Source organism: Myxine glutinosa, chromosome 5 (genome assembly GCF_964187855.1).
Source record: "Myxine glutinosa chromosome 5, kmMyxGlut1.1, whole genome shotgun sequence".
Lineage (NCBI taxonomy): Eukaryota > Metazoa > Chordata > Myxini > Myxiniformes > Myxinidae > Myxine > Myxine glutinosa.
In genome coordinates this window covers 123129775-123155316 of record NC_136265.1, presented here as the reverse complement: position 1 = coordinate 123155316, position 25542 = coordinate 123129775, and the positions used below count along the sequence as shown (strand labels likewise).

The 25542-nt window shown below is 43.3% G+C and overlaps 1 protein-coding gene across 2 annotated transcripts; it reads left to right on the top strand.

Annotated features, from left to right (window-relative positions):
- Positions 1-836: 836 nt before the first annotated feature.
- Positions 837-24170, top strand: LOC137427144 (cathepsin L-like peptidase). Of its 2 annotated transcripts, none has more exons than XM_068116353.2 (9): positions 837-901; positions 4566-4650; positions 6958-7100; positions 7306-7497; positions 7681-7872; positions 8420-8585; positions 23009-23114; positions 23822-23936; positions 24101-24170. In XM_068116353.2, the coding sequence occupies exons 2-8, from the start codon at positions 4572-4574 to the stop codon at positions 23919-23921; spliced, it is 978 nt and encodes a 325-aa protein (XP_067972454.2). In that variant the 5' UTR covers positions 837-901; positions 4566-4571; the 3' UTR covers positions 23922-23936; positions 24101-24170. The 2 variants fall into 2 exon arrangements, with proteins under 2 accessions (XP_067972454.2, XP_078634765.1); XM_078778639.1 differs by having other exon boundaries at positions 871-2629; positions 3492-4650.
- The last annotated feature ends 1372 nt before the right edge of the window (positions 24171-25542 follow it).

Below are 25542 nucleotides of genomic sequence, written 5' to 3'. Positions count from 1 at the left end.
CGGGCATGCCCGGGAGAGGCGCGTCTGGCCGTGTTCTGGCCGGTGCAAGGCGATTATGTACATCCAGCGGTAACCGCTACAATATTATTATTAGTGTGTGAGTGTGTTTGTGTGTTTTCTAATGTTATCCACTCGTGTAAAATACTTTACATTCAAGTGGGTGTGTATGTGATTATTCAAGTTCTCCGACCTGGACAAATGCCCTGATACCATCACGACGACGTCTTTCCTGCAATTGGAAGAGCCCGAGCAGTTCAAAGATGTCAAGTTTGAATGCTGTCATCAAGAAGATGAAAAGCGAAACTCCCGACTTAGTTTTGCCCCTATTGGGACTTGTCAAGGCAACACGTCACTGTTCCCTCCACTTCGTGACTTCGAAGCCTTTCAGCTTATATACTGGGCCTTTCACATTTAGGGCTTTAAACCACTAAAGGTGATTGGAGGGGATGCCAGAACATATTTGGAACCAACAAGTGCCATCTGCCACATGGATACGTTGTGCTTCAGTACACCAATTACAATCAGGAACCATCACCGATGTTCTAACCAATGTCTAAGTTACCAGCTGGTTACTTTTGCCAATGCTACTTTAGTTTGCGAATTGTTGGAGGTCCAAGGAAAATATATTTTTTTCCATTTCATTTTGGGATTGTCCCACAAAGTAAGAAGTTAAATACCACGGGATTTTACCAACCTGTCCTGCAGATGTTTCGGCGAGGACAATTCATACTGAGATAATATCATATTCACAGCCTTGGATTCAATCGGTTTATGATATTTTTATGATATTTCCACATCAATTGCTCCAAAGTCCATTCGATCACCCACGTGAGGAGACCTATATAAAGACGGCACATTGAGACCAGCAGTGGAGACTTCATCTGCTGATATCTCAACTCGTGTAAGTTACCAGCACTCTCTTGTTACCAGTTACCAGCAGACATTGCTTTGTCTCGTTATCTACACGCTTTTTGAAGAAAATACAACCTGTGCGGGAGAGGGAGGGGGGTTTATTCGGGTTGTCTGACTGTCCATCTGGCTGTCTGTCACGCTATCCCTCTATCTCCTCCTAAACGGTTGGGCAGAAATTCACCAAACTTGGAGGTTATGATCACCGCATGGCACGGAGGTGCAAGAGTTGCATCATTTTTGGCCTCGCACCCTGGGGTGGGGTCAAAAGGTCACATTAAAAAAATGCAATTACGGGCACGGTAAAATAATGTTTTGATGAAACTTTGTATATGCAACCAACATGGGGGAAGCACGAAATATGTAACGATTGTCTTGGATTTGATGCTCAGTTTTTGGTGGGAGTAAGGGTCACAGCAGTCAAAACTGGAAGAAAAAAAACAACTCAAAATTTGATATTGGGTCATTTCTGATGGAATATTTTGGCATTTTCAAACGTGGCAAGTTGGAGGTGACGAAAATTGGGTTCGGTAGGAATCGAAAGGGGGTTTTTTTTTTAAACCCTTTGCATGCTGCGGTTGCAGATTTACGAAGAGATAAAAATTGAAACAAAAATTTTTTTTTTTTTTTTTTTGATTATTCATCTAACTTGACACCCAAGTTTTATTTTTGCAAATACCATTTGAAATTCACAACCCTATGAAAAAAATTAATTAAGCAACAGGGAACCATGCGGCCGTAAACAATGCAGCACGCAAAGGGTTAACTAAACGTGGTAAAAACGCTATTGAAGAGGTTGTCAGTGACACAAAACACACCAGAATACCGAGATATTCATTTAGTGACAACGTGGATTTGCAGCTGTTCAGAACTCAACTCATATGTTCACTTACAGTCTGAGTACTGTGCAGACTCATCTCAACCATTGTGAAGCACCACACGAGCAGAGATCAATCAAACTGACATGGCCAAGATCTGAAGGACGAGTCACTTGTGCTCGGCATTGTATTCCCCATAAGCTTTCTTGGCCTTTCGGACGAGATCTCTCGGTGGATCAAACCTATGACACGGGTTTTACAAAAGAAGTTCGGTTTCCATGTGAGAAGAGCAGGCGGTGTGACCTCATTTGACAAGTGCCCTCGGAAATCGGTCTTGTTCTTGCGAACTAGTGAGAAGATACGTTACTCTTCAGCATTACTGTGAGGCAGGACAAGTACACGCTGAACCACTTTAAACAGAAGGCAAAATCGTGGATCCTCATCTGCTCCTCTCATCAACGATATCTCACGCCAGGTCTTGTCCACCCTTTGGTTTGGATCAGAAATTGCTGTGTCCGGCAGTATTCTGTACGCTGTGTACTCATCGTATAGATCATCTTTCTTGCTACACAGCTTGCCTTTCAACAAAATATCTGACATCGTCAAATTTGGTTTCTCTTCATGTGGAAAAGTCAAGGAGTTTCGCAAGGCAGATCACATCATCCGGAAGCAGGAAATGGGAGCTTTTGACAATAATCTTGGATTTTCACAATCTCAGGTGGGAAGAGGTCAACATGTCGCATCAGATTGGTCGTTTGAAAACCCAAGAAAGGTTTGTCCTGAAATGAATCTGGATCATCAACATCTACTTCGCTGAGTTCCTTTCCATGATATGCCTCCTCTTTCAGAAAACGACCCTTGTAGAAACATTGTCAGTTCTGTATTGATGCAATGAATTTTTGGTTCCTCGAATTGAAAGATATTGTTGGTGTCAACAAACCTTTTCAGAATGGACAAGAAAAATGGCAGATCAATTTCAATCCATGGATTTCCAAAGCGTTCTTGGAGCCATCAAAGTCGAGGATCTTTGGTGGTAGTTTGACTGGCAAAGAAACTCTTCAGACTAGGAAGCTGCAACAGAATCCTGTTTATAAAAGTGTCACTGCTGAACCATTGTGTTGATCCATACTTGAGAATCTTTCTGTACTTTTGATCACAGAATGAAGTGAATTACTTGAGCTCAGCTTTTCGTTTTGTACTTTTGTCAAAGTAGTAGTAGCGGTCCACAAGGAGATCACAAATTGAAAAGCCACTAGTAAGAATGAAGTAGTCAGACGCGTAGTTGGCCGTGTTGTGTAGTATGTGACAGTTACATCCACCCGTGAATACATCAGGATTTTTCTTCTTGAAATGTGTGCGGAATCCTGTGTGTTTTCCAAGATTCACGCAAGCATTGTCGACACTCAGAGCTACTGTGTTTTCCCATGGGATTCTATCTGCTCCATATTACTCCTCCGCTTTCTCCTGCACAATCCTGTATAGTTGGATATCAGACACATCCTCCAGAAATTTGTGACCTCACCCTGGTTCACGTCAAAGATGCGCACAACAAGTGGATACATTGACTCGACTCCTGACTCACTCCCTCCATTGATTGCAAGAGAGTTTTCATGATTGCAAGAGAGTGGGAGGATGTAGTTTCATACAGTCCAAGACCGGCTGTAGCATGTATGGTGCGAAGGCCTTCATGATGATCGCAGTTGTTTTCCTCTGTGCAGACGCATACTTTTTGGAGACTTCTCCAGGGAACATCTTTGCAAAGAGTTGTCCAACATGGTCAGTTGAGGCAAATGGTAGCTCTACTATATGTCCAGCATAAATAAGTTCTGCATTAATCACCAGATCTTTGGTGTGCGAATCTTTATCAGGGAAGACACTTGTGAGAGAGGAGCTGGTGTTGACTGCTTTTCTCATTTGTTGGTGTTGAGTAATCGCCACATGTCTCTTGATGTCATTGACTCCACCATGACTGATCCTGAACGAGCATGTGCACACGTTACAAACTACCATTGACAGGTCTCCTTCCTTAGGTCTCATGAAAGGATACTGAGAAGTCCAATCTTTTCTGAAAGCAGTTTCTGAGTGACGGGCCTTTTTATTGGGTGGAGTCATCTTCTCACTCGTGCAGCATCATGGGCTGTCTTCCACATCCATGTCATAGTCACACGACGCCAGAAGACTGAAACTGAAACTGCAGACTGAAAACAGAATTGACTAATCAGTAATGATAAGGTGGTTCCAAGTAAGGTACGTACATCCATACATACGTACGTGACCGAATGCTTTAGTTTACCCCACTTTTCGCTTCGCGCAAAGGGTAAAATTGAATGAAATGGAACGCTACAATCGGTTACATGCATAAGAAAGAACATTTCTCAAAATTTTATTTACTTTTTTTGTTTCCAGTTGTCGCCTGTGGTGCGTGACGTCACATGCACTGCAAATACCATCCCCACAAGAAAGAGCAGTGTTGTCTGGTTTATAGAGACCAAGTGATAATAGTGATGAATTCTATATAATCTTAACAAATGTTGACAAATGTTCAACAAATATTGAATAAAACTTTGATGATAAATGTTTATTCACAAGCATCAAACCACATCATTGTATCCCATTTCATTCTTTTTTTATATTTCGGTTTGAATTTATTACGGAACATTAATTTGTGGACACCCTAGCTGTATACAAATGGAAACAATCTGAATTGAATCCAACCATTCAAAATAATCGAAAGTACCCGAGTTTCCTCTTGTTTTCTGTCCTGTGTCGTGTTGTGATAGACATGCTGTGTTGTGTCTCGTTCCAAAGGACATTCAGATCTGTGTTTGTACCCTGCAGATCACCATGGCCAACATTTATGTCCTTCTTGCGTTCGTCGTTGCGGCGAATGCCCTAGACTGGGAGAGCTGGAAGCAAGAGCATGGTGAGTCTCTAGTCTTACTGCCTATTTCCGTGTGAAACTTGTTAGAGGGAAGATTGAGGTTCATGAACAAGCAAGATGAGATGTTGAGAGGGTACAAACTAGACAAATTGTCTGTGGAGTGGTGAAGGCCACAATTGGACAAAACAATTGCCAGGGAATGAAAAAGCAGGAAATCGCGGCAATACCCCTGGGATAAGGCAGTACACCGCACCGACCAAAGGTATTTTAAACAGTATCACGGTATTCTGAACCAATTTCAATGGTTGATGGAAGAAAAGGCAGCATGTAAAATCATACTAATGTAATCATAAGGCTTTAAACAAACAAACAAAAAGACCCCCCTCCCTCCCCTGTTTACCTCCTAAGACCCCGATTTTTCTAATGCCGTGAACAAACTTTGGTACAACACAGGTGATTATGGTTGTGGTCAAGTTTCATCAGAATTGCGTGTGTAGTTTCTGAGAAGAAATCAAATACCCATTTTGGGGGCCATAGACCATCTTAGACCCCGATTTTTTTAAATGCCGGGAACAAATGTTGGCACATCACGGGTGATGAACGGAACGTTGTGGTCAAGTTTCATCGGAATTGTATGTGCAGTTTCTGAGAAGGAGGCAAATAGCTATTTTGGCGGTGGGGAGGGGGGGCATCCCCACCAGTAGACCCCACAGGGCCCGATTTTTTTTAATGCCGTTAACAAACTTTGGTACATCATGGGTGTTGAAGGTTGTGGTCAGATTTCATCAAAATCGTGTATGTAGTTTCAGAAAAGAAAGCTAATTCCTATTTTGAGGGTCAAACCTGGATCAAACGTTGACCCTCTGTAGACCCCCCCTTGGACACCGATTATTTTAATGCCATGAACAAACTCGATTTGCAACATACCAAATAATATTTCTGCCAAGTTTGGTCACAATCCCATCAGCGGTTTCGGAGAGGAAGTTGTAAGAGTTTACGGAATGACGACTTGCCAATGCATGAGGTCCCCGGAACTATGTTCCAGGTTCGCAAAATGTAGATCTGGAGTGAACATGAGGAACGAGTGAAGAAAAAAATAATAATTATAAGGACAAAAGGAGCAACAATGAAATATAGCTATTGCTGGTGTTGGCCAAATGGTGAGGGCGGTGGGCTTGGAATGCAGAGGTCCTACTTGGGGCAAAGCAATATGACTTAACTTTCACCAATGCTGATGTCTTTATCATATAATTGTCACCAAATCACCATGCAATCATGTCTTATTCATTATTTTCTCAAAGAATGGAACTCACCGATTTGCGGTGGATGGAAACAAAATGGCGTACACGGCACACGTGACCAGAAATTTCTGGATAGGTCATGTCGCAACTCGGTATACGCAAGGACTCTAGGGGAGGAGAGCAGGTGAAACACAGGAACCTGCGAGTAAGAAGCATAGGTAGACTTATTGGGGTTAGGAATGTTCATGGATAGGCCTGGGGAGTTACATTAGATGGTGGTGCACTTCCTGGTTGAATGCTAATAAATGTAAATAGGTCAAAGGAATGATCGGTCAGGAGGAATGTAGTGCAGAAAAGGAATAAAGTTTGGGAAGGTTCAATATGCTGACCCAGGAATATGTGGGAGTGCTCAGACCAGCTTGGCAATGTGCTCTATCGAGTGGCCGTTCTAGTTTGGAATGAAATCCCTCTGTGAGCATTGTGTGTTACCCTGCGCTCGCGAAGCGAAAAGCAGGGTTAGGCATTTGGGTGCGCACAGTACGTGTGGTGTACGTGCGTGCGTGTGGCGTGCGTAAGTGTGCATCTGCATTTTAAAAATTTATTGTCCGGCAACCGTCGGCCCGATTGACACGAAATTTTACCAGAGAAGCGCATCCGCCTGTATAATTTTTTGGTTCATAATTATGATGACATAGGTCACGTGGTACGGGCACCATCTTGGAAAAACGTTACACCTCAATATCTCCCAAACCGTTCAATGGAAAATGTTGAAACAAGGCTCATTGTCAAGTACTCCCCATGGGGAATAACATATGTTGATGATGATGTCATCGGTGCCTTCATCATGACGTCATAATTCGACGGGCACAACGCTTAGTCCGATCAGTTTGAAATTTATTGAGCGTGATCTACGCAACAATTATATTAGAGATTATAAACTTATGATGTCATTGCTCACGTAGTCTGGCAGCCATATTGGATAAAATAAAATAAAAACCTTCAAAAACAGAAGAGTTGGCTTGCACCAAGTTAACTGCGCATGGTAAGTATTCTATAAATATAATAGAGTTCAATAAGGAAGGTCTTTGACTGGTTTTTTTCGCTGCAGGAAAGACCTACCTGGGTCGTGGAGAGGAGGTTCTCAGGAAGAAAGTATGGGAATCTAACATGCAGATTGTCCAGCAGCACAATGCTTTGGCTGATCAAGGAAAGGCCACCTACCACATGGGAATGAATGCCTATGCCGATCTGGTAAGATCATCGTCTCCTTTATCAATACTTGTATATGTCTATCTCTCTACCTTTGTGTGTTCATCTTTACCTATTTTAGTTTAAAATTTCAATCCAACGGCTCATCAACACTTGGATCGTCACAAGAGCTTTATGTGTGTCTATGTTCTCCAGTGTAATTGAATGACGTTTTTCGATCTTCCTCTTCCTGTCCTTGTGCATCCAGTACAATGAGGAGTTCATGGCCCTCAAGAACGGCGGATGCTTCCTCCAGCCTGCAGAGAAGAAAAGCGGGACGTCCACCTTCCAACCCCTCACCGGTGTCAGCCTCCCAGCCACAGTGGACTGGCGTAATCAGGGCTACGTGACCCCGGTCAAGGATCAGGGCCAATGTGGTTCCTGCTGGTCTTTCAGTAGTGTACGTGACCGCAGTACAAACAGCGGACAGTGACCAACATCCACGTAACAGTGACAATGGCATTGAGATGAACCACATGTTCTCAATTGAGAGTGTAAAACCTAGCTGTTATCTGTTGTGTGTCCAATGTTTGGTATACTGTGTTTGTACAAGGTTGCAAAGAGTATGTATTTTCTTTTCCAGACTGGTTCTCTTGAAGGGCAATTTTATGCCCAGATAGGACAACTGGTACCCCTCAGTGAGCAACAGCTCGTTGACTGCTCTTGGAGTTATGGGAACCAAGGCTGCAATGGTGGTTTCATGGACAGCGCTTTTGAGTACATCCAAAATGCCGGTGGTATTGAGACCGAGACCTCATACCCCTACACGGCTAGAGTAGGTCACTTTACCAGTTTTCGATGTTTGTGATCTCCTTGTTTCAACTGGTAGTGTGATCGAGATTTTACAACGTGGTGGGATTGGTATAAACAAAGGCCAAACTCTCTTTGGGTTAGACGATGAGGGTGTGTGTGTTTCTTGGGTGTGATGTTGGCACGAAAAGCCAGCCCTGGGTCGTGTTAACCAAGATCTAACCCAACACTCGATATGACATCTTGGATCTATATTGGAATATTTAATTTTGCTATTTGTGAAGCATTGGGGAATATTCAACAACACAAAGCTGAGATCAATCAGCTTGGGAAACAAAAAAACAGTACCTGGTTTCAGGTATCCCACTTTCCCTCCCGTTCATCTGAAGCCAGAACTGAAGAACAATGGTTACTACAGGGATCATGAAATCAGAGATATCAGCACGATGTGATGTTAACGGCACAAACAGTCAGGCAACCTGACGCACCATCGTGACTATGAATGTTCACCGTGGCAATGGATGAGAATGAGGAATGGACTCAGGCTAACATTCACCATCTCATTCCCACAGGATGGCCAATGCTATTTCAGACGGGCTTATGCAATTACTACCTGCACTGGCTACACCGACATCCCTTATGGTAGTGAGAGCGCCCTCCAGCAGGCCGTTGCCACCGTCGGGCCAGTTGCTGTCGCCATCGATGCCACCGGTTCTGGTTTCCAAATGTATACATCAGGTAAGAGATGCCATTGGTTTAATACTTAATTTTCCCCCATTTTCCAGTATCTCCCCAAAGTACTTCATCTTGCGTTGTTCCGGGTAACATTTAAAGTATCGGTCTGCTGCTGTTCCATTTTTTTAACATGCGAAACGTTTTTGATATCACAGGACATCTGTTTATTATCCCCACACTAAAAAACAACAAAAAAAAACAACATGGGGATATTGTAAGCAGCTCTGTCCATCCATCCTCCAGTCTGTCTGTCTGTCTGTCTCCTAAACATTTCTGCAGAAATTCGCCAAACTTGATAATTATGATCACCACAGCGCAAGATGGTGCGAGCCGAGTCTCATTTGGCCAGCAGAGGATGGCCCCAGGTGGCCATCACCCGGCCACCTGGGGCCCTGAGGCAGAGTCAAAAAACAAAAAGTGCAATTACGGGAAAATTTAAAAACATTTTTAATGAAGCTTTGTATGTCCAATCGATATTGTGGGAAGCATTACATATGTAAAGATTTTTTTGATTCATGTCCCCGGTTCATGCCAAAGGGGGTGAGGACTTCTTCTTTTTTTTATTTATACATATTCAAGGCTCGTGGAAAAGCTACTAAGAGTACACTGAACCACCTTTAGAGGCCATTTTCCCCCGCAAAGCATGGGTTGGCCTTTTTTGGGAACCGTGGTCCCCTTTTTGAAGCAATGTTTTATGGCCGGGTGCCCTTCCTGCAGCCAACCCTGTTAGTCGCCCCTTGAGACACACAAGGAATTACCAGTGAACTGGTACTCAATTTGCCGACGTCAGAAGGATGACAGGCTGAGTCAACCCCCCGGCGTTAATTCAGCGATCAATCGGGATTCGAACCCAGGATCCTAGGATCCCAAGCCGGCACCCGAACCGCTAAGCCAACACCAGGCTCAAAATGCAACACTGAAAGGATCAAAATGCAACCAGACAAAAGGAACAGTAGAGAGAGAGAGGGGTTAAACACCAACAGCAGAGTTGAAGGCCAATATAGAGGCAGACTTGGACAAACAATGGGAGAGGGGAAGAATGGGGGGGAAGAATGGGGGGCAGGAGAGGATGCATTGGGTGAAGATGGATACAGAAGGAGACTCTCAGGATGGAAAACTGGAAATTTGGAAGGAGGGATTGGGGTGGGGTTAATGAGGGTAAAAACGATCATGGTTTTGGATTGGAGACGATCTGAGATGGTGGCGAACAGATGTCCTGCAGACCTGGAGGGAAGAATGAGTTTGATGAGAATGTGGAAGTTGGTTCCATAGGCCGATAAAAAGAGGAACAAATGAATGGAGGTGAGCAGTGGTTCTGGATTTTGGGAATTTCACCAAAAGGGGGTTGATGGTGGACCACGTGCATCCTGCAAATACCTGGGAGGGACATACAGCAAGAAAAAAAAAAGCAGAGGGTACAAGACTCAGAAAGGAGGTGGAAGAAGACAGTCTCTGCTGCAGGAAAACCACAAACCATTTTGAAAAACATTGAGATAGACCACTGACATGTCTGCGATGGCGAAGTGATAGGCCCATAGACTCAGCTTCATCGCAGAAGATTCCCATGATCTTGAAGGCCTTAGTTTCCACGGTGTCAAGCTGAGTAAGGTGTGAGGCAGGGGAGCCAGCCCAGAGGGGAGAGCAGTACTGTACTCCATCAAGCTGTGGATGAAGGCCTTGTATGTGGATGGGAGTTGAGTTGTGCCAAGGAAGGACTTCGCACAACGGAGGATGCCCAGTCGGCGACTGGCTTTGGAGGCCAGCTTGGAAATGTGGTTTTCCCAGGAAAGATCATGGCAGATAGTGAGACCCAAAAGCTTGAGTGACAGAACTTCAACGGAGGATGCCCAGTTAGCGGCTGCCTTTGGAGACCAACTTTGAAATGTGGTTTGGCCCGAACTTCCTCAAGAGGATTGTTAAGAAAGTAAATAGGATGGTTTGCCAGACAGTCCTTTAAGAGAGAGAATAAGAGTGTAAGATTTGTCAGAATTTAAAGACATATTCCAAGTGTTTGACCAGCTTGTGATTTTGGCAAGGTCTGAAGAGATGTAAGAGGCTGCAGCCTTCCTGTCTGAAGGATGAGGGATGAGGGATGAGGGATGTCACTGCAGAGGATGGAGTCATCAGCAAATAGATAAAGGGGATTTTCCAGCGATTCTGAGAGATCATTTATTATGATCAGGAATAAGACTGGGCCCAGAACACGAGCTTGGGACACTCCAGCCTTGACAGAGAGAGGAGATGAAATGATTCCGTTGAGAGTAACATGTTGGACATGAGAGTGGAGGAAATCAGTAAGCCATGTGTGGAGTCGGCCTTGGATGCCATAGGCAGACAGTTTGGAGAGCAGGGTGGGATGCCAGACTGTATCAAAAGCACGAGATATGTCCAGAGAGACGGCCCCTCATGTCTGACTTCCATCCATTGTTGGGTCAGTAGAAGCAGCATCTATAAGGTGGATTGATCTGGTCTGATACCAAATTGGTGATTTGAGTCTGAGATAAGGTTGTTGAAGAAAAGGAAGGATTTCATATCAAATGCAATGATTCCATGACATTTTGATCATTGGAAGTAAGCTGACAGGCCTGTAATTGAGGGTCCGTAGCTGACAGGCTTACATGCGGAGACATATTGGCGACACAGTCGCATTGCTCTAGTTTTTAATATCTTAAGTGACTTCACCATTGATAGATTGGGCCAAAAACTATATAAAGCATGCTTTTTCAAAAAGTTATGGACGGGTTATGGCAAAACTTGGTGGATGAGTTGGTTCGGTGACGAGAACAAGCCGATACGATCATGTATTAGAGCACATGTCTTCAACAGATCACAGAGTTGTGATTAATGCTGATAAGAGACCTCCTGGAGAACACTCACCGATTCCGATTCCAAATCCCCAACTTTGACAAACGGAGAATAAAAAAAAAATGGGATGGGAGATGAGATCCCTTGTTGAAGGCACGAGAAACAAGGCGCTATATATGAGGAGGGAGGAGGATTGGCCAGAGTCAGATAATACTAGAGTTTGGCGAACTTAACAAAAGGTGCCATGTTGTTACTCAACTGTTCATGTGCGGGTAGCATTAACTTATGTGCTATTGGAATGGAACTTTGAGACCTTTGAGATCCCTTCGACCTTTTTATAGACCTTTGACCCTCAAGACACAATTAGACCCTATGAGCCTCGCTTTTTAATAACTTAGGATGAACTCTTTGAATGCACCAGGTATGCCAGGTCACAGACAAGGTTTCTTCTATCTCAGCTTGCCTTTACCGAGACAAAACATCACCATAACACGTCACATTCCGTGAAATTTCATGATTTTCTACATTAGTAATATTGCTTTCATGCATGTAATGTATGATCCACTCATGCTTCTGTGTGATCCCATATATGTAATGTTACATGACATATGCATGTAATGTATAATCCACTCATGATTCTGTGTGATCCCATATATGTAATGTTACATGGCATATGCATGTAATGTATAATCCACTCATGATTGTGTGTGATCCCATATATGTAATGTTACATGACATATGCATGTAATGAATAATCCACTCATCATTCTGTGTGATCCCATATATGTAATGTTACATGACATATGCATGTAATGTATAATCCACTCATGATTCTGTGTGATCCCATATATGTAATGTTACATGACATATGCATGTAATGTATAATCCACTCATGATTGTGTGTGATCCCATATATATATAATGTATAATCCACTCATGATTCTGTGTGATCCCACATATGTATTAATATTTAATGTTACATAACATATACATGTCGACACGTATAGATTATTCTATTATTTGGACCAAAATTTGTATTACATCCATAACACAAGATGTCACGATGTCCATTATAAAATCATGTAATAACATAGGATGTCAAGTGGTACAACTCCTGATTATACTTTGCGCGTAATCGATCATTTCAGCACAAAATTAGCAAACTGTTTGGGTGGGAAGAGAAGTCAAAACAAATAAGAAGTAAATACTTTAAATGGTAACTGATCCACCATGAGAAAGGGAATCTGTAACACGGAATCTGTAACACGGAATCTGTAACACGGAATATGTAACACGGAGTCTGTAACACGGAGTCTGTAACAGGGAGTCTGTAACAGGGAGTCTGTAACAGGGAGTCTGTAACAGGGAGTCTGTAACACGGAGTCTGTAACACGGAATATGTAACAGGGAATCTGTAACAGGGAATCTGTAACAGGGAATATGTAACAAGGAATCTGTAACAAGGAATCTGTAACAGGGAGTCTGTAACAGGGAGTCTGTAACAGGAAATCTGTAACAGGGAGTCTAATAGGAAATCTGTAATAGGAAATCTGTAGTAGGGAATCTGTAATAGGGAATCTGTAGTATAGTAGTCCGGCAGATATGTGAAGAATTGTGGTAGAATTGTGCCTTTGATGATACAAGCATGAAACTTGGCACACAGTTAGGGCATACCCTTACAGTGAAATTTGGATGTAGGGGCATTCCAGATTTCTCCTTGGCCCAAAATGGCGGCTAAGAAGGACATATTTACCTATTATTTCAGACTTGTCATTTGTGCTGCTATTGAAACACAATGTAATGAGCATATTATAAATTGTCATGTACATGCTATGCAATACCTTCATACTGGGTTCAAAATTGGAATCTACGGTGGCCTATAAGGGGCAGAACAAATGGTTTACCATTGCAATAGACAGGACTGGTCTAGCGGTTTAATTATTTAACTTTGCATGACTATCTGATTTCTCCTGGGTGTAATTTTGGTTCAATACCTTTATATGAACAACTTTGATGTAGCTTTATGAACTTTCCTATCATAGACTAGGTGACTATAAGGAACAATGCAAGGCTAGTGAAAAGTTACGAAAGCGAATTACTATATTTATGATAATAATGTATGTATTTCTTTTTCAGATGATAACTCGACTGCACTGCACCTTCGCTCATTGACTGTAGTAGCTACCTAGATTTGGTTCCCAATTTGTATATTGATTGGATGGTGGTGGTGGATAATGCTTAATTGACAATGGCCAACAAAAATTTCAAGCTATTAGACCCCCAAAGCCCTAGTACATCTGGAACAAACATGCCTTATCTGACAGATTGGGAGAAGTGTGTGTTATGTCAGGAGGTCACCGATGAGGCCCTTGCCTGTCCAGCTGATTCCAAGCGAACCACAGGGTCCGGATACCAAACTCTTGCAGATTATCTCCTCACCTTCAGCCAGATGGGCTGCCTGCCAAAATCTCTAGAACTGTCCCGCCTGGACGATGGTGAAGGTATCCAGTCAACCTTCCAGAGCCACAAGGCTAAGTGGCATGATTCATGCAGACTGAAATACAACAAAACTGAACTGCATCGGGCACAAAAAAGAGAAACGTCTAGTGAAGAAACCGCAAGTGTCTCAAGAAAGTACACCCGTCACAGAGTACATGTAGACCACACACAGCCACAGCCTGAAAAGTGTTTCTTTTGTGACAAACCAGCGGGTACTAATTCTCTGCGAAAAGCTTCCACCTTCGACCTCGATAAACATGTCAGGACAGCTGCCCTGAAACTAGGAGATCAGGCACTTCTTGCTAAACTGAGTGCAGGTGACCTTATAGCACAAGATGCACAGTACCACGTGAAGTGTCTGGTGTCACTTTATAACAAAGCAAGGGCCACAAGCACAACACTGAATGAACAAGATGATATCAATCACGGTATAGCACTTGGAGAGCTAGTGTCCTACATCGATGATGCCCGCACAGATGCTCTTGTGACACCAGTGTTCAAGCTGGTAGACCTAGCAAGACTATACACCACCAGGCTGGAACAGCTTGGAACAGTCTTGACCAGGCGTGTCCACTCCACCAAACTCAAAGATCGAATCATGACATATTTTCCAGACCTAGAGGAGCACATGTCCGGTCGAGATATTCTGCTTGCTTTCAACCAGGATGTTGGCTCAGCCCTTCAGAAGGCATGTGATCACGACACTGACAGTGATGGAGTTTGTCTTGCTGGAGCCGCAAATATAGTTCGTAGAGACATGTTGAAAATGAACTCAACATTTAGTGGTTCATTTGAAGCCCACTGCCAAGAACATTCGGTACCTAATTCGCTTGTATCACTAGTTTCTATGATCTTGAATGGTCCTAACATCCAAGAGCAGTCAAGCCACTCGTCGGTATCAACACCTACTCTCACAATCTCACAACTCCTTATGTTCAACAGTTACTCACGCCGCAGAGAGAGTAGCAGTACTACCACGTCCACGAGGCACAGTCACAATCGGGAGACTCCCCTGCCTGTGTACCTGGGCACCCTTATCCACACAAAGACTCGAAAAAGAGACCTGGTTGATACTATGTTCAACCTGGGTCTCTCGATCTCCTATGACAGGGTGCTTAGCATCTCCACGGACTTGGGGAACAGAATCTGCCGTTTCTTCCAAAATGAGGGTACAGTTTGCCCCCCTGAGCTAAAAAGTGACCTCTTCACAACTGGGGCAGTGGATAACATTGATCATAACCCCAGTTCAACAAGTGCCCACGACTCCTTCCATGGCACTGGCATTTCACTTTTCCAGCACCCAAATAGCGATAGCCGTGGAGTTCAACGGGTAAACCCAGATGACACATCAACAACAGATGCACACCTGCCACAGTCATACACCATCGTACCTCCTGTTGTTCTGGGTAAATGTGACCCACTTGTACCCAAGCTAGCGGGTCCCAACAAAAGCAACTGCCAACTCATCCCTGAAGCAATGCAGATTGAGTACAGGTAACTGATTATTGTGTTTGAACTGTGGACAGTTATATGTGTACCTAAATAACCAAGACTTGTTAACTTGTGTGGACTTGTTTGTTCTTAATTGTGTTCATTATCTTGCATTTTGACAGGTGGCTGGAGCAGATGGAGAAGACAGTGCTATCTGACACACCACTTAAGGGAGACGAGACAGTATCATGGGCTGGATACCATGCCAGCAAGCAGTCTATTCCAGAAGAACCAGAGTGTAGTGTGGCCTTAACTTCATTGCTGCCTCTCTTCTATGACCAGGCAAAATCTGTGGCAATGATTCGTCACTCCATGGATGTCATCAAGAAAGCAATCGATATTCTGAATCCAGGTCAGATCCCTGTAATCACACCTGATCAGCCACTGTACACACTTGCCAAACAGATCCTATGGAGATGGCCAGAAACACACGGAGAAGATCACTTCGTCATGGTCTTTGGTGGACTCCATATTGAGATGGCAGCATGGAAAACCCTCGGTGACCTTCTGGATAGCAGTGGGTGGACAGGCGTTCTGATGCTTGCAGGGGTTGCTACAAGTGGTACTGCTGATTCCTTCCCGAAAGTGACCCATGTGACACGCACACGACGAGCACACCAAGTCACAGCCAGTACTCTCTATCTTCTCCTGAAGGAAGCCTACAGCCAGTACACCAGTGGACTAGATGAGGGACAGGTTACGATACCACTAGATGACTGGTGCGGTGAACAAGCCAATGCAAGTCCACAGTTTCAGTTCTGGTTCCTAATTATGCAGCTAGAACTGGCAGTCCTGATCTATGTGAGATCCGTCCGTGAAGGAAACTTCCAACTGTACACTGATGCTCTGACCAAGCTTGTACCATGGTTCTTCGCCTTGGGACATACAAACTATGCCAGGTGGATCCCAGTTCACTTGCGCGACATGGTGACACTTGCAACAAAGCATCCAACTGTATACGCACAGTTTCTGGCAGGAAACTTCACCATGAAGAAGACTACACGTGCATTCTCTGCCATAGCCTTAGACCAGGCACACGAGCAAAATAATGCATTGGTGAAAGGTGATGGAGGGGCTGTAGGTCTTACGGAGAATGCTGCAGCTTTGCGCCGATGGATGGTGTCTGGTCCAGAGATGGCCAAACTGATGTATAAGTTCGAGGCCACAACAGAAAAAAGAATTAGGAAAACTGAACTAAAACACCATGAACAGACAAAGCACATGCAGGTAGCCTTTGCTCGAGATGTGAGAGCACTCACCCGTGTCATAGGAGAGATGGGGAACCCATTCTGTGACGACAGCAAAGATCTCTTGGTGCTAGACAGCAGAGACCTGGCAGACCCAGCAGTCATCAACACCCTTTACCAGATCGAGAAGCTGGGAAAAGAACAGTATGACACATATGTGAACGAGAAGCTTGTACATCAGACAAAGCCTATCACTGACCCAATAAAAAGAAACAATCTCCCTCTCTTCAGCCGACCCCCAGTCAGAGAGAAGTCAAGAACAGAGTTGAAGGTGGTATCTCTGAAGAATGACTGCGTTCTGTTCTCCAGGCTGTTTATTGCATCCCAGACACGGAATGGAGATCTTGATGAATTCTTTGCACATGAAAACCAAGCTTGTCCCCCTGCATTGTCACAAATGGGCAAAATCCGGCTTGGAACCAAGTCTGATCTGGTTGGGTGCTTAGAAGATCTGATCACCTCACGGGAAAATGATGATGTAAGCCCCCCTGTTGAAGTCATGATCCTGGATGGAGCAGCCATCGTGAACATGCTGGCACCTCGTAATGCGAAGACCTTCTCTGAGTATGCATCACTAGTATTCTTGCCATACATCACATCTCAGATACAAAATAAGAGCAGGGTTGATATTATCTGGGATGAATATTTCCCAGACAGTTTGAAAGCCGACACCAGGAAGACGAGGGGTAAAGGCACCAGGAGACGAGTTGAGCCATCTAGTTCCATCCCTCGAAACTGGCAGGCCTTCCTTCGCATAGACGAGAACAAGGTGGAGTTGTTTGACTTTCTAGCAACGAGGATAGCAAACATTGAGACTGACAAGCAAATCGTCACCACAAACCACAAAGAAGTTTTTTGTACACAGCCACGAGATGTTACTGGTCTTTCCCCATGTAGTCACGAGGAGGCAGATACAAGGATACTACTCCATGTCCAAGATGCAGTCAGACAGGGCTATACCAAGGTGTCAATCCGCACAGTGGACACAGATGTTTTGATCCTTGCAGTGGCAGCAACTGGATATCTTGACATCGATGAACTCTGGGTTGCTTTTGGCACAGGGAAGAATTTCAGGCACTTGGCAGCTCACGAGATGGCTGTGGCACTGGGACCAAACAAGTGCCGAGGGTTGCCATTCTTCCACGCCTTCACTGGGTGTGACACCGTGTCCTGCTTCGGCGGAAGGGGGAAGAAAACAGCATGGGAAACATGGAAAGCCTATGATGAGGTCACCTCAGCTTTCTGCGCACTGGCTGCCACACCAACCATTTCAACTGCAAATGACAACATGGATCCACTGGAGCGTTTTGTTGTTCTGCTCTACGATCGAACAAGCAGCCAGGAACATGTTAACGATGCCCGCAAGCATCTCTTCACCCAGACTGGTAGATCAATAGAGGCTATCCCACCAACGCAAGAAGCCCTCAGACAACACATCAAGAGAGCTGCCTACCAAGCCGGCTTTTGTTGGGGCCAGATGATGATTTGCGCACCTGAGCTCCCATCGCCAAGTGAATGGGGTTGGAAACAGAGTAATAACGGCTGGGGGATATATTGGACAACCCTCACAGAGGCAACTGAGGCATGCCGACAATTGATTAGATGTGGATGCAAGAAGGGTTGCAGGAAACAGTGCAAGTGTGTTAAGGCCGCACTCCAGTGCTCAGCTCTGTGTCACTGTGCAGGGGAGTGCACACGATAGTATACAGGAGGAATAACACACCTGTTACATATACACAAACATGTGGAAGACTGTTTTGTAGACTGTTTTATAGTGAAAGTCACTTCCACAGCGTTAATGTGGCATTTTCACTTCATTTCCATTGTGTTTCTGGAGTTTGCTCAAAATAGCTCAAAAAGTAATTATTTTTGTAAAGAATAAGGACCAAATAAATGTTATGTGAGTTTGTTGACATTTAATTATGATCTTACAACCTGTTTACGTGAAAAAAACATCATAGGTGTGCTTGAGCAATAAGTAAATCTAGTTTTATAGACATCGGTACTGTGTATCTTATTATCCGTAAACGGCCATTTTTTAAATGGCCGCCATTTTGTCCCTAGGAAAAGATTTGAATGCCCCTATATCCAAAAATATTCCTAGTAGTATGCTCTATCAGTGTTCAAAATTTCATGCTTGTATCACCAAAAGCACAATTTTTTCACATATCTGCTGGGCTAGTAGGGAATCTGTAATAGGGAATCTGTAATAGGGAATCTGTAGTAGGGAATCTGTAATAGGGAATCTGTAATAGGGAATCTGTAGTAGGGAATCTGTAATAGGGAATCTGTAATAGGGAATCTGTAATACTAATAGGGAATCTGTAATACTAATAGGGAATCTGGAGTAGGGAATCTGTAGTAGGGAATCTGTAATAGGGAATCTGTAATAGGAAATCTGTAATAGGGAATCTGTAATAGGGAATCTGTAATACTAATAGGGAATCTGTAATAGGGAATCTGTAATAGGGAATCTGTAATACTAATAGGGAATCTGTAATACTACTAGGGAATCTGGAGTAGGGAATCTGTAGTAGGGAATCTGTAATAGGGAATCTGTAATAGGGAATCTGTAGTAGGGAATCTGTAATAGGGAATCTGTAATACTAATAGGGAATCTGTAATACTACTAGGGAATCTGGAGTAGGGAATCTGTAGTAGGGAATCTGTAATAGGGAATCTGTAATAGGGAATCTGTAATAGGGAATCTGTAGTAGGGAATCTGTAATAGGGAATCTGTAATAGGGAATCTGTAATACTAATAGGGAATCTGTAATACTAATAGGGAATCTGGAGTAGGGAATCTGTAGTAGGGAATCTGTAATAGGGAATCTGTAATAGGAAATCTGTAATAGGGAATCTGTAATAGAGAATCTGTAATAGGGAATCTGTAATAGGGAATCTGTAGTAGGGAATCTGTAATAGGGAATCTGTAATAGGGAATCTGTAATACTAATAGGGAATCTGGAGTAGGGAATCTGTAGTAGGGAATCTGTAGTAGGGAATCTGTAATAGGGAATCCCTTTCTCTCACTGTGCATCAATTAACATTTAAGTTAATTAATTCCTATTTGTCATGATTCTATATTTAGCTCGTTTTAACAGCAACATAATTATTGTCAAACTCACCCACACAGAAACGAGTCGTTGGCTTCCGATTCCGCGCAATGAAATTTTACTTCACCGTATTTTCCTCCTTTTCTGGATCACGAGGATAAAGATAAAGGTTCCTTCCTCTGCCTGATCGATTTAAATTTCCCCATGTTGAACAGCACGGCATTTTTACACCCCAAACCGACTTCAGAGTGAAAAATTATGATGACGAGTTGTAGGCCTAAATATGAGAGACCACACAGAGCACACAATATAGCAAAATGGCGCCTTGAGGTCAAGTGATTACGTATCCTCCAATCACGATCGTTTTCGCTCAAAACGAGTTCGCCCATTTGATATTCTACTAGTACCCGACTGCAAAGCCGCAATGAGCCGGCGAAGCCAAAGCCTCTTGCCACTATTTTACCCATCACGATGGCATCAGTAGGTTAGGTAGTTGGTAGTAGGTAGGTGTAGTAGGTACCGTACCTGGTAAGACTTGGTAAAAGAGAAGAGCAGACAGTCCTCCCCAATACCTAGATACAATAAATGTCACAAGAAGCTTAAGGAAGTAACTATACGATGTGCTAGCTTAGGGCCTATTTTAAGAAATTTTAAGTGGGCTTAATATACGTTTTCACAGTATGTGTGTAGTCTTCTAACTTCAGTCGCTGGCAGGACTGGTTTTCTCTGGGCACTGCGGCTTCCTCCACCAGAAGAAGTTAGCTTGCAGTAAGATCAGTGCCGACAGATCGGACGATAGCGCCGTTTCAACGGCAATGTGTGATTGTCGTTAATCAAACCGTGTCGAAAGCGCCGATTGGCTGACCTAAGCTGATCGCTGATTGGTCAGCTCACAAAATTTCGCAAATTCAGACCTAAAATGACACCATTTGCATTCTGGATGAGATTAAAATTGATAAAATTTACTTCTTCATTAATTCGGTGAATTCCGTCTCAACTTCGGATATTTCCGGCCGTGAAAAACTATCCCCTACGGCTGCGAGATTTCTAAAAAATAATTCTTCGTCAATTTTAGAATATTTGACGCCGTTTTCAGCCTCCGAAACGCGTAATAAGCTTTTTTGAAGTATTTTTTCAAATGCTCGAATCTCATTGGTTCCGGTGTTTGGTGACGATTTTCGTTTAAGATAACCAGGCCCCATACGGGCCGAGGTTGGTCTTAAAGTATTTTAATTACAAACATAATCTATTTTTTCAACATAATACGTACGCGTTCATTGACAACACCGGCTTCGCCGGCTACAAGATGGAGGCCTCCATTGAGTGATTTGGTGCGTCAAAGCTTCGAAATTCTCAAGCCAAGGGATCCAGCATAATCTGTTTTTTCAACATAATACGTACGCGTTCATTGACAACACCGGCTACTAGTACCCGACTGCAAAGCCGCAATGAGCCGGCGAAGCCAAAGCCTCTTGCCACTATTTTACCCATCACTGTGGCATCAGTAGGTTAGGTAGTTGGTAGTAGGTAGTTGGTAGTAGGTACCGTACCTAGTTCAAAATGACACCATTTGCATTCTGGATGAGATTAAAATTGATAAAATTTCCTTCTTGATTAATTCGGTGAATTCCGTCTCAACTTCGGATATTTCCAGCCATGAAAAACTATCCCCTACGGCCGCGAGATTTCTAAAAAATAATTCTTCGTCAATTTTAGAATATTTGACGCCGTTTTCACCCTCCGAAATGTGGTAAAAAGCTTTTTTGAAATAATTTTTGAAAGGCTCGAATCTCATTGGTTCCGGTGTTTGGCGACGATTTTCGTTGAAGATAACCAGGCCCGTGCGGGCCGAGGTTGGTCTTAAAGTATTTTAATTACAAATTAGAGGTGCATCAGATTGTGAATCAAACAAAGACGGGTGAAACACACTCCTATTGAACGTTTTCTCAATTTTTTTATGCAAACTTCCGCATCCGGACGATGGCGGCCTCCATTGAGTGATTTGGTTTTAGAAATATTTTTTCAAATGTTCGAATCTCATTGGTTCCGGTGTTTGGTGACGATTTTCGTTGAAGATAACCAGGCCCGTGCGGGCCGAGGTTGGTCTTAAAGTATTTTAATTACAAATTAGAGGTGCATAAGATTGTGAATCAAACAAAGATGGGTGAAACAATCTCCTATTGAACCTTTTTCAATTTGTTATGCATACTTCCGCATCCGCAAGATGGCGGCCTCCATTGAGCGATTTGGTGCGTCACAGCTTCGGAATTCTCAAGCCAAGGGATCCAGCATAATCTGGTTTTCAACATAATACGTATGCGTTTATTCACAACACCGGCTTCACCGGCTATGACTGAGGTTGGTGGATCAAGCGCTTCGGTGACAAACAGTTCTGAAAATGTGAACAGAAAAAAATGGGCAAGAAGAAGAAGAAGAAGCAGGGGAAGAGGAATCAGGGGAAGAGGAAGAAAAGGAATTAAGAAGAATAAGGAAAAAAAGAAGAAGAAAAATATATCGCGGTGGAGAAGGAAAAATTATTTCGTCCTTGACACATTGACATACCCAAACTCTCCACTAAATTTCGTTCAAACAACTTTTTGAGATATTTTGTTCACAAAGAGACAAAGACAGACGTGAGTGAAAACGTAACCTCCATCCACCTTCCGAGGTGGAGGTAATGAGCATCGTCATAGATTGAAAAATATAAAGTTTTTATTTGTTTGTTTGTTTTGATTTTTTGAAACAAGGAAAGGAAATATGTTATTGTTGAGGAGATAGAAGCAAGATACCTGGGCATATACCTTGGCCAGAAGCAAGATACATTTTCTATCCGAGGAAAGGCCGCGTCAGACCTCGAACAATAGAATCCGCAACGAACGAAACGATAGCAAAAAGAATGAACGAATTAGAATGAAATATTTCATGCGATACAACAGAAACACCGACATGAAGACAACAACATAAAAACATGACAAATCCAGTTGGGAAAACCGTTTTATGAGGTGGAAACGAGTAGCTGAGATTTTCACCAGCAGCTGCAAAAAAAAACCCTGAACCGGAACCTATTTAAACGGAACTTATTGAACCGGAATTGAACACGAACCGGAACCGGAAACAGGAAACCGGAAACCGGAACCAGAACGCGATTTTTTAACCTAAAAATTTTATATTTCGCCATTCCTGCCGGAACCTTTTGCCATCTTTCAATTCTGCTTTACGTGGGAAGCGTGAGGATTTGTGATCGTCGACTTTGTCCGAGTTCCGTATTCAAATATGGTGGAAATAAGGGATTAACAATCAAATATTTCATGTTTGTTCATGTCCCCAGGTGTGTACTACAATCCCTCCTGCAGCGCTGATTATCTGGACCACGCCGTGTTAGCCGTAGGGTATGGAACATTGAATGGAGCTGACTACTGGCTGATCAAGAACAGGTGAAATATACCGTTGTGTCTCTGGTACCCTGTTCACCTGATTCCGTTTCACGGTCAGCATGTCCATGTCTGATTTGCAGGGTACAACACATAATGTTCATCACAACAGCCACCCTCATCCAAGTCATCCACGCTCATCCAAATTATCCACCGCCATCCAAATCAGCCACCCTCATCCATGTCATCCACCCTTATCCATCCACCCTCATCCACGTCATCCACCCTTATCCATCCACCCTCATCCACGTCATCCACCCTCATCCACGTCATCCACCCTCATCCAACTCAGCCACCCTCATCCATGTCATCCACCCTTATCCATCCATCCTCATCCACGTCATCCACCCTCATCCACGTCATCCACCGCCATCCAAATCAGCCACCCTCATCCAAGTCATCCACGCTCATCCATGTCATCCACCCTTATCCATCCACCCTCATCCACGTCATCCACCCTCATCCACGTCATCCACCCTCATCCAACTCAGCCACCCTCATCTAACTCAGCCACCCTCATCCAAATCAGCCACCCTCATCCACCCTCATCCAAATCAGCCACCCTTATCCATATCAGCCACCTCATCTCAAATAACCCACCCTCATCACTTTTCTTACCGTTCTTACTTGAAATAAAACTTTGACCTGTTCTAATCATCATTACTCACATCAAATGAGCTGATGTCCTTCTGTCATTTCCATTCACACAGTTGGGGAATGAGCTGGGGAGACCAGGGTTACATCAGGATGGCAAGGAACAGGAATAACCACTGCGGCATCGTGTCCATGGCCAGCTACCCCCACGTCTGAGGACAAGTCATCCCCGTATGTATATTTCAAAATCCGCGGATAAGTTTTGCTACTTCTGTGTCGACACAAACTATCTGTCCTGGATGACATCATAATGTCCTTCTGTTTAACTTTGGAGAATGTTTTACATTGTGAGCACAGAATAGTAATGTATTTGTACGGATCTGCGTGTGTTGCAGAATCATAACAAGAAAGTGATGATTCCATGTAAACTCCTGGAATGATGGGAATAAATATGAATCTTCCAAACATCTGTTGTGGACATCATTTGTACGAAGCCCAAACACCGTCGATATGAGTTTATTTTCATTGTATATCACACAACGGTCGGTGTAGAATAATCATGAAGCAGCCGCTTTTGTCCTTCGGATTAAAAAGGTAGAATCAAAGTATTCGGCATATTTGGGTTACACCAGTTTAAACAGACAGACAAACATATTGAGTACCTCCAGGAAAACGTGCGGCACAGTTAGAGAGGGAAGAGTGGAATTTAGCAAATGATTCCCAATGATTTGGCCTGGAATTGAAATGGTAATCAATTGAACAGGCAAGACTCGTACAAGGGGATCATGTACTTGATGTTGATGAAGGCATCTTTTCCTCCAAACCTCTCAAACAGTTCCAAGGTCTCCTTGATAAGGTCCCCGATATTCTCACGTCTCTGTCTGCCGTACTCGATATCGTCCCCGATGTTACCTGGAGGAGAAGGTGCAGGGTTTCACAGACACCATCACAGCCATTACCCCTACCATGGACTATGGGGTACACCAACATCCTCTTATATAAAGATAAAAAGTTGGTTTAATTTCAAAATATACAGAACACGTAGTTCAATGGCTAAAAAAGTTCAGTTGTATCGAAATGAAACAAAATGAAATCAGAACGGCCCAGGTAGAGCACATTCCTCCACCAGACTGAACGATTTACGTTTTGTATCCACTGATTGGGCTGTATCTGGATTCAAACCTGAAACAAAATCGAATCGCTTGTTCTTGTCGCCTAACCAACTCAACCACCAAGTTTTGTCATAATCCGTCCACAATTTTTTGAGATATCTTGCTGTATATCTTGATATCGTGCCCTATTACTCAATGGTGATGAACCACTTGTAAAATTAGAGTATCCAGATCTATATTTGAATCTTCCTCAAAATATAATTGATTCGTCCTTATCACAAATACAAGCTGTACACCACGTTTCGTCCGAATCCGTCCATAACTTTTTGAGATATCCTGCTTTTATATGGTTTTTGCCACTATCTGTCTGATGGACAATCACTTAGAAATTATCTGATCCGGACCCGGATTCGAATCTTCACCAAAATTGAATCGATTCTTCCTTGTCACACAGACAACGTCTCCACCAAGTTTAGTCCAAATCCATCCACAACTTTTTGAGATATCCTGCTATATGTTGGTTTTAGCACGATCACTCAATGGTGAAGAATTACTTTAAAAATTAAATAATTCTCATATCCGAATCCATATTCAGATCTTCACCAAAATGGAATCGATTCTTCCTTGTCACACACACAACCTGTCCAACAAGTTTCTTCCGAATCTGTCCATAACTTTGAGATATCGTGCTATATATCGTTTTTGGCCCTATCTCTCAGGTGAGG

What these genes read in the sequence shown, in the direction of transcription:
- LOC137427144 (XM_068116353.2), top strand. Translation starts at nt 4,572, where the DNA reads ATGGCCAACATTTATGTCCTTCTTGCGTTCGTCGTTGCGGCGAATGCC. An exon ending in GAGCTGGAAGCAAGAGCATG is followed by an intron (nt 4,651 to 6,957) that starts GTGAGTCTCTAG and finishes TTTTCGCTGCAG; the next exon opens with GAAAGACCTACCTGGGTCGT. An exon ending in CATACCCCTACACGGCTAGA is followed by an intron (nt 7,873 to 8,419) that starts GTAGGTCACTTT and finishes TCATTCCCACAG; the next exon opens with GATGGCCAATGCTATTTCAG.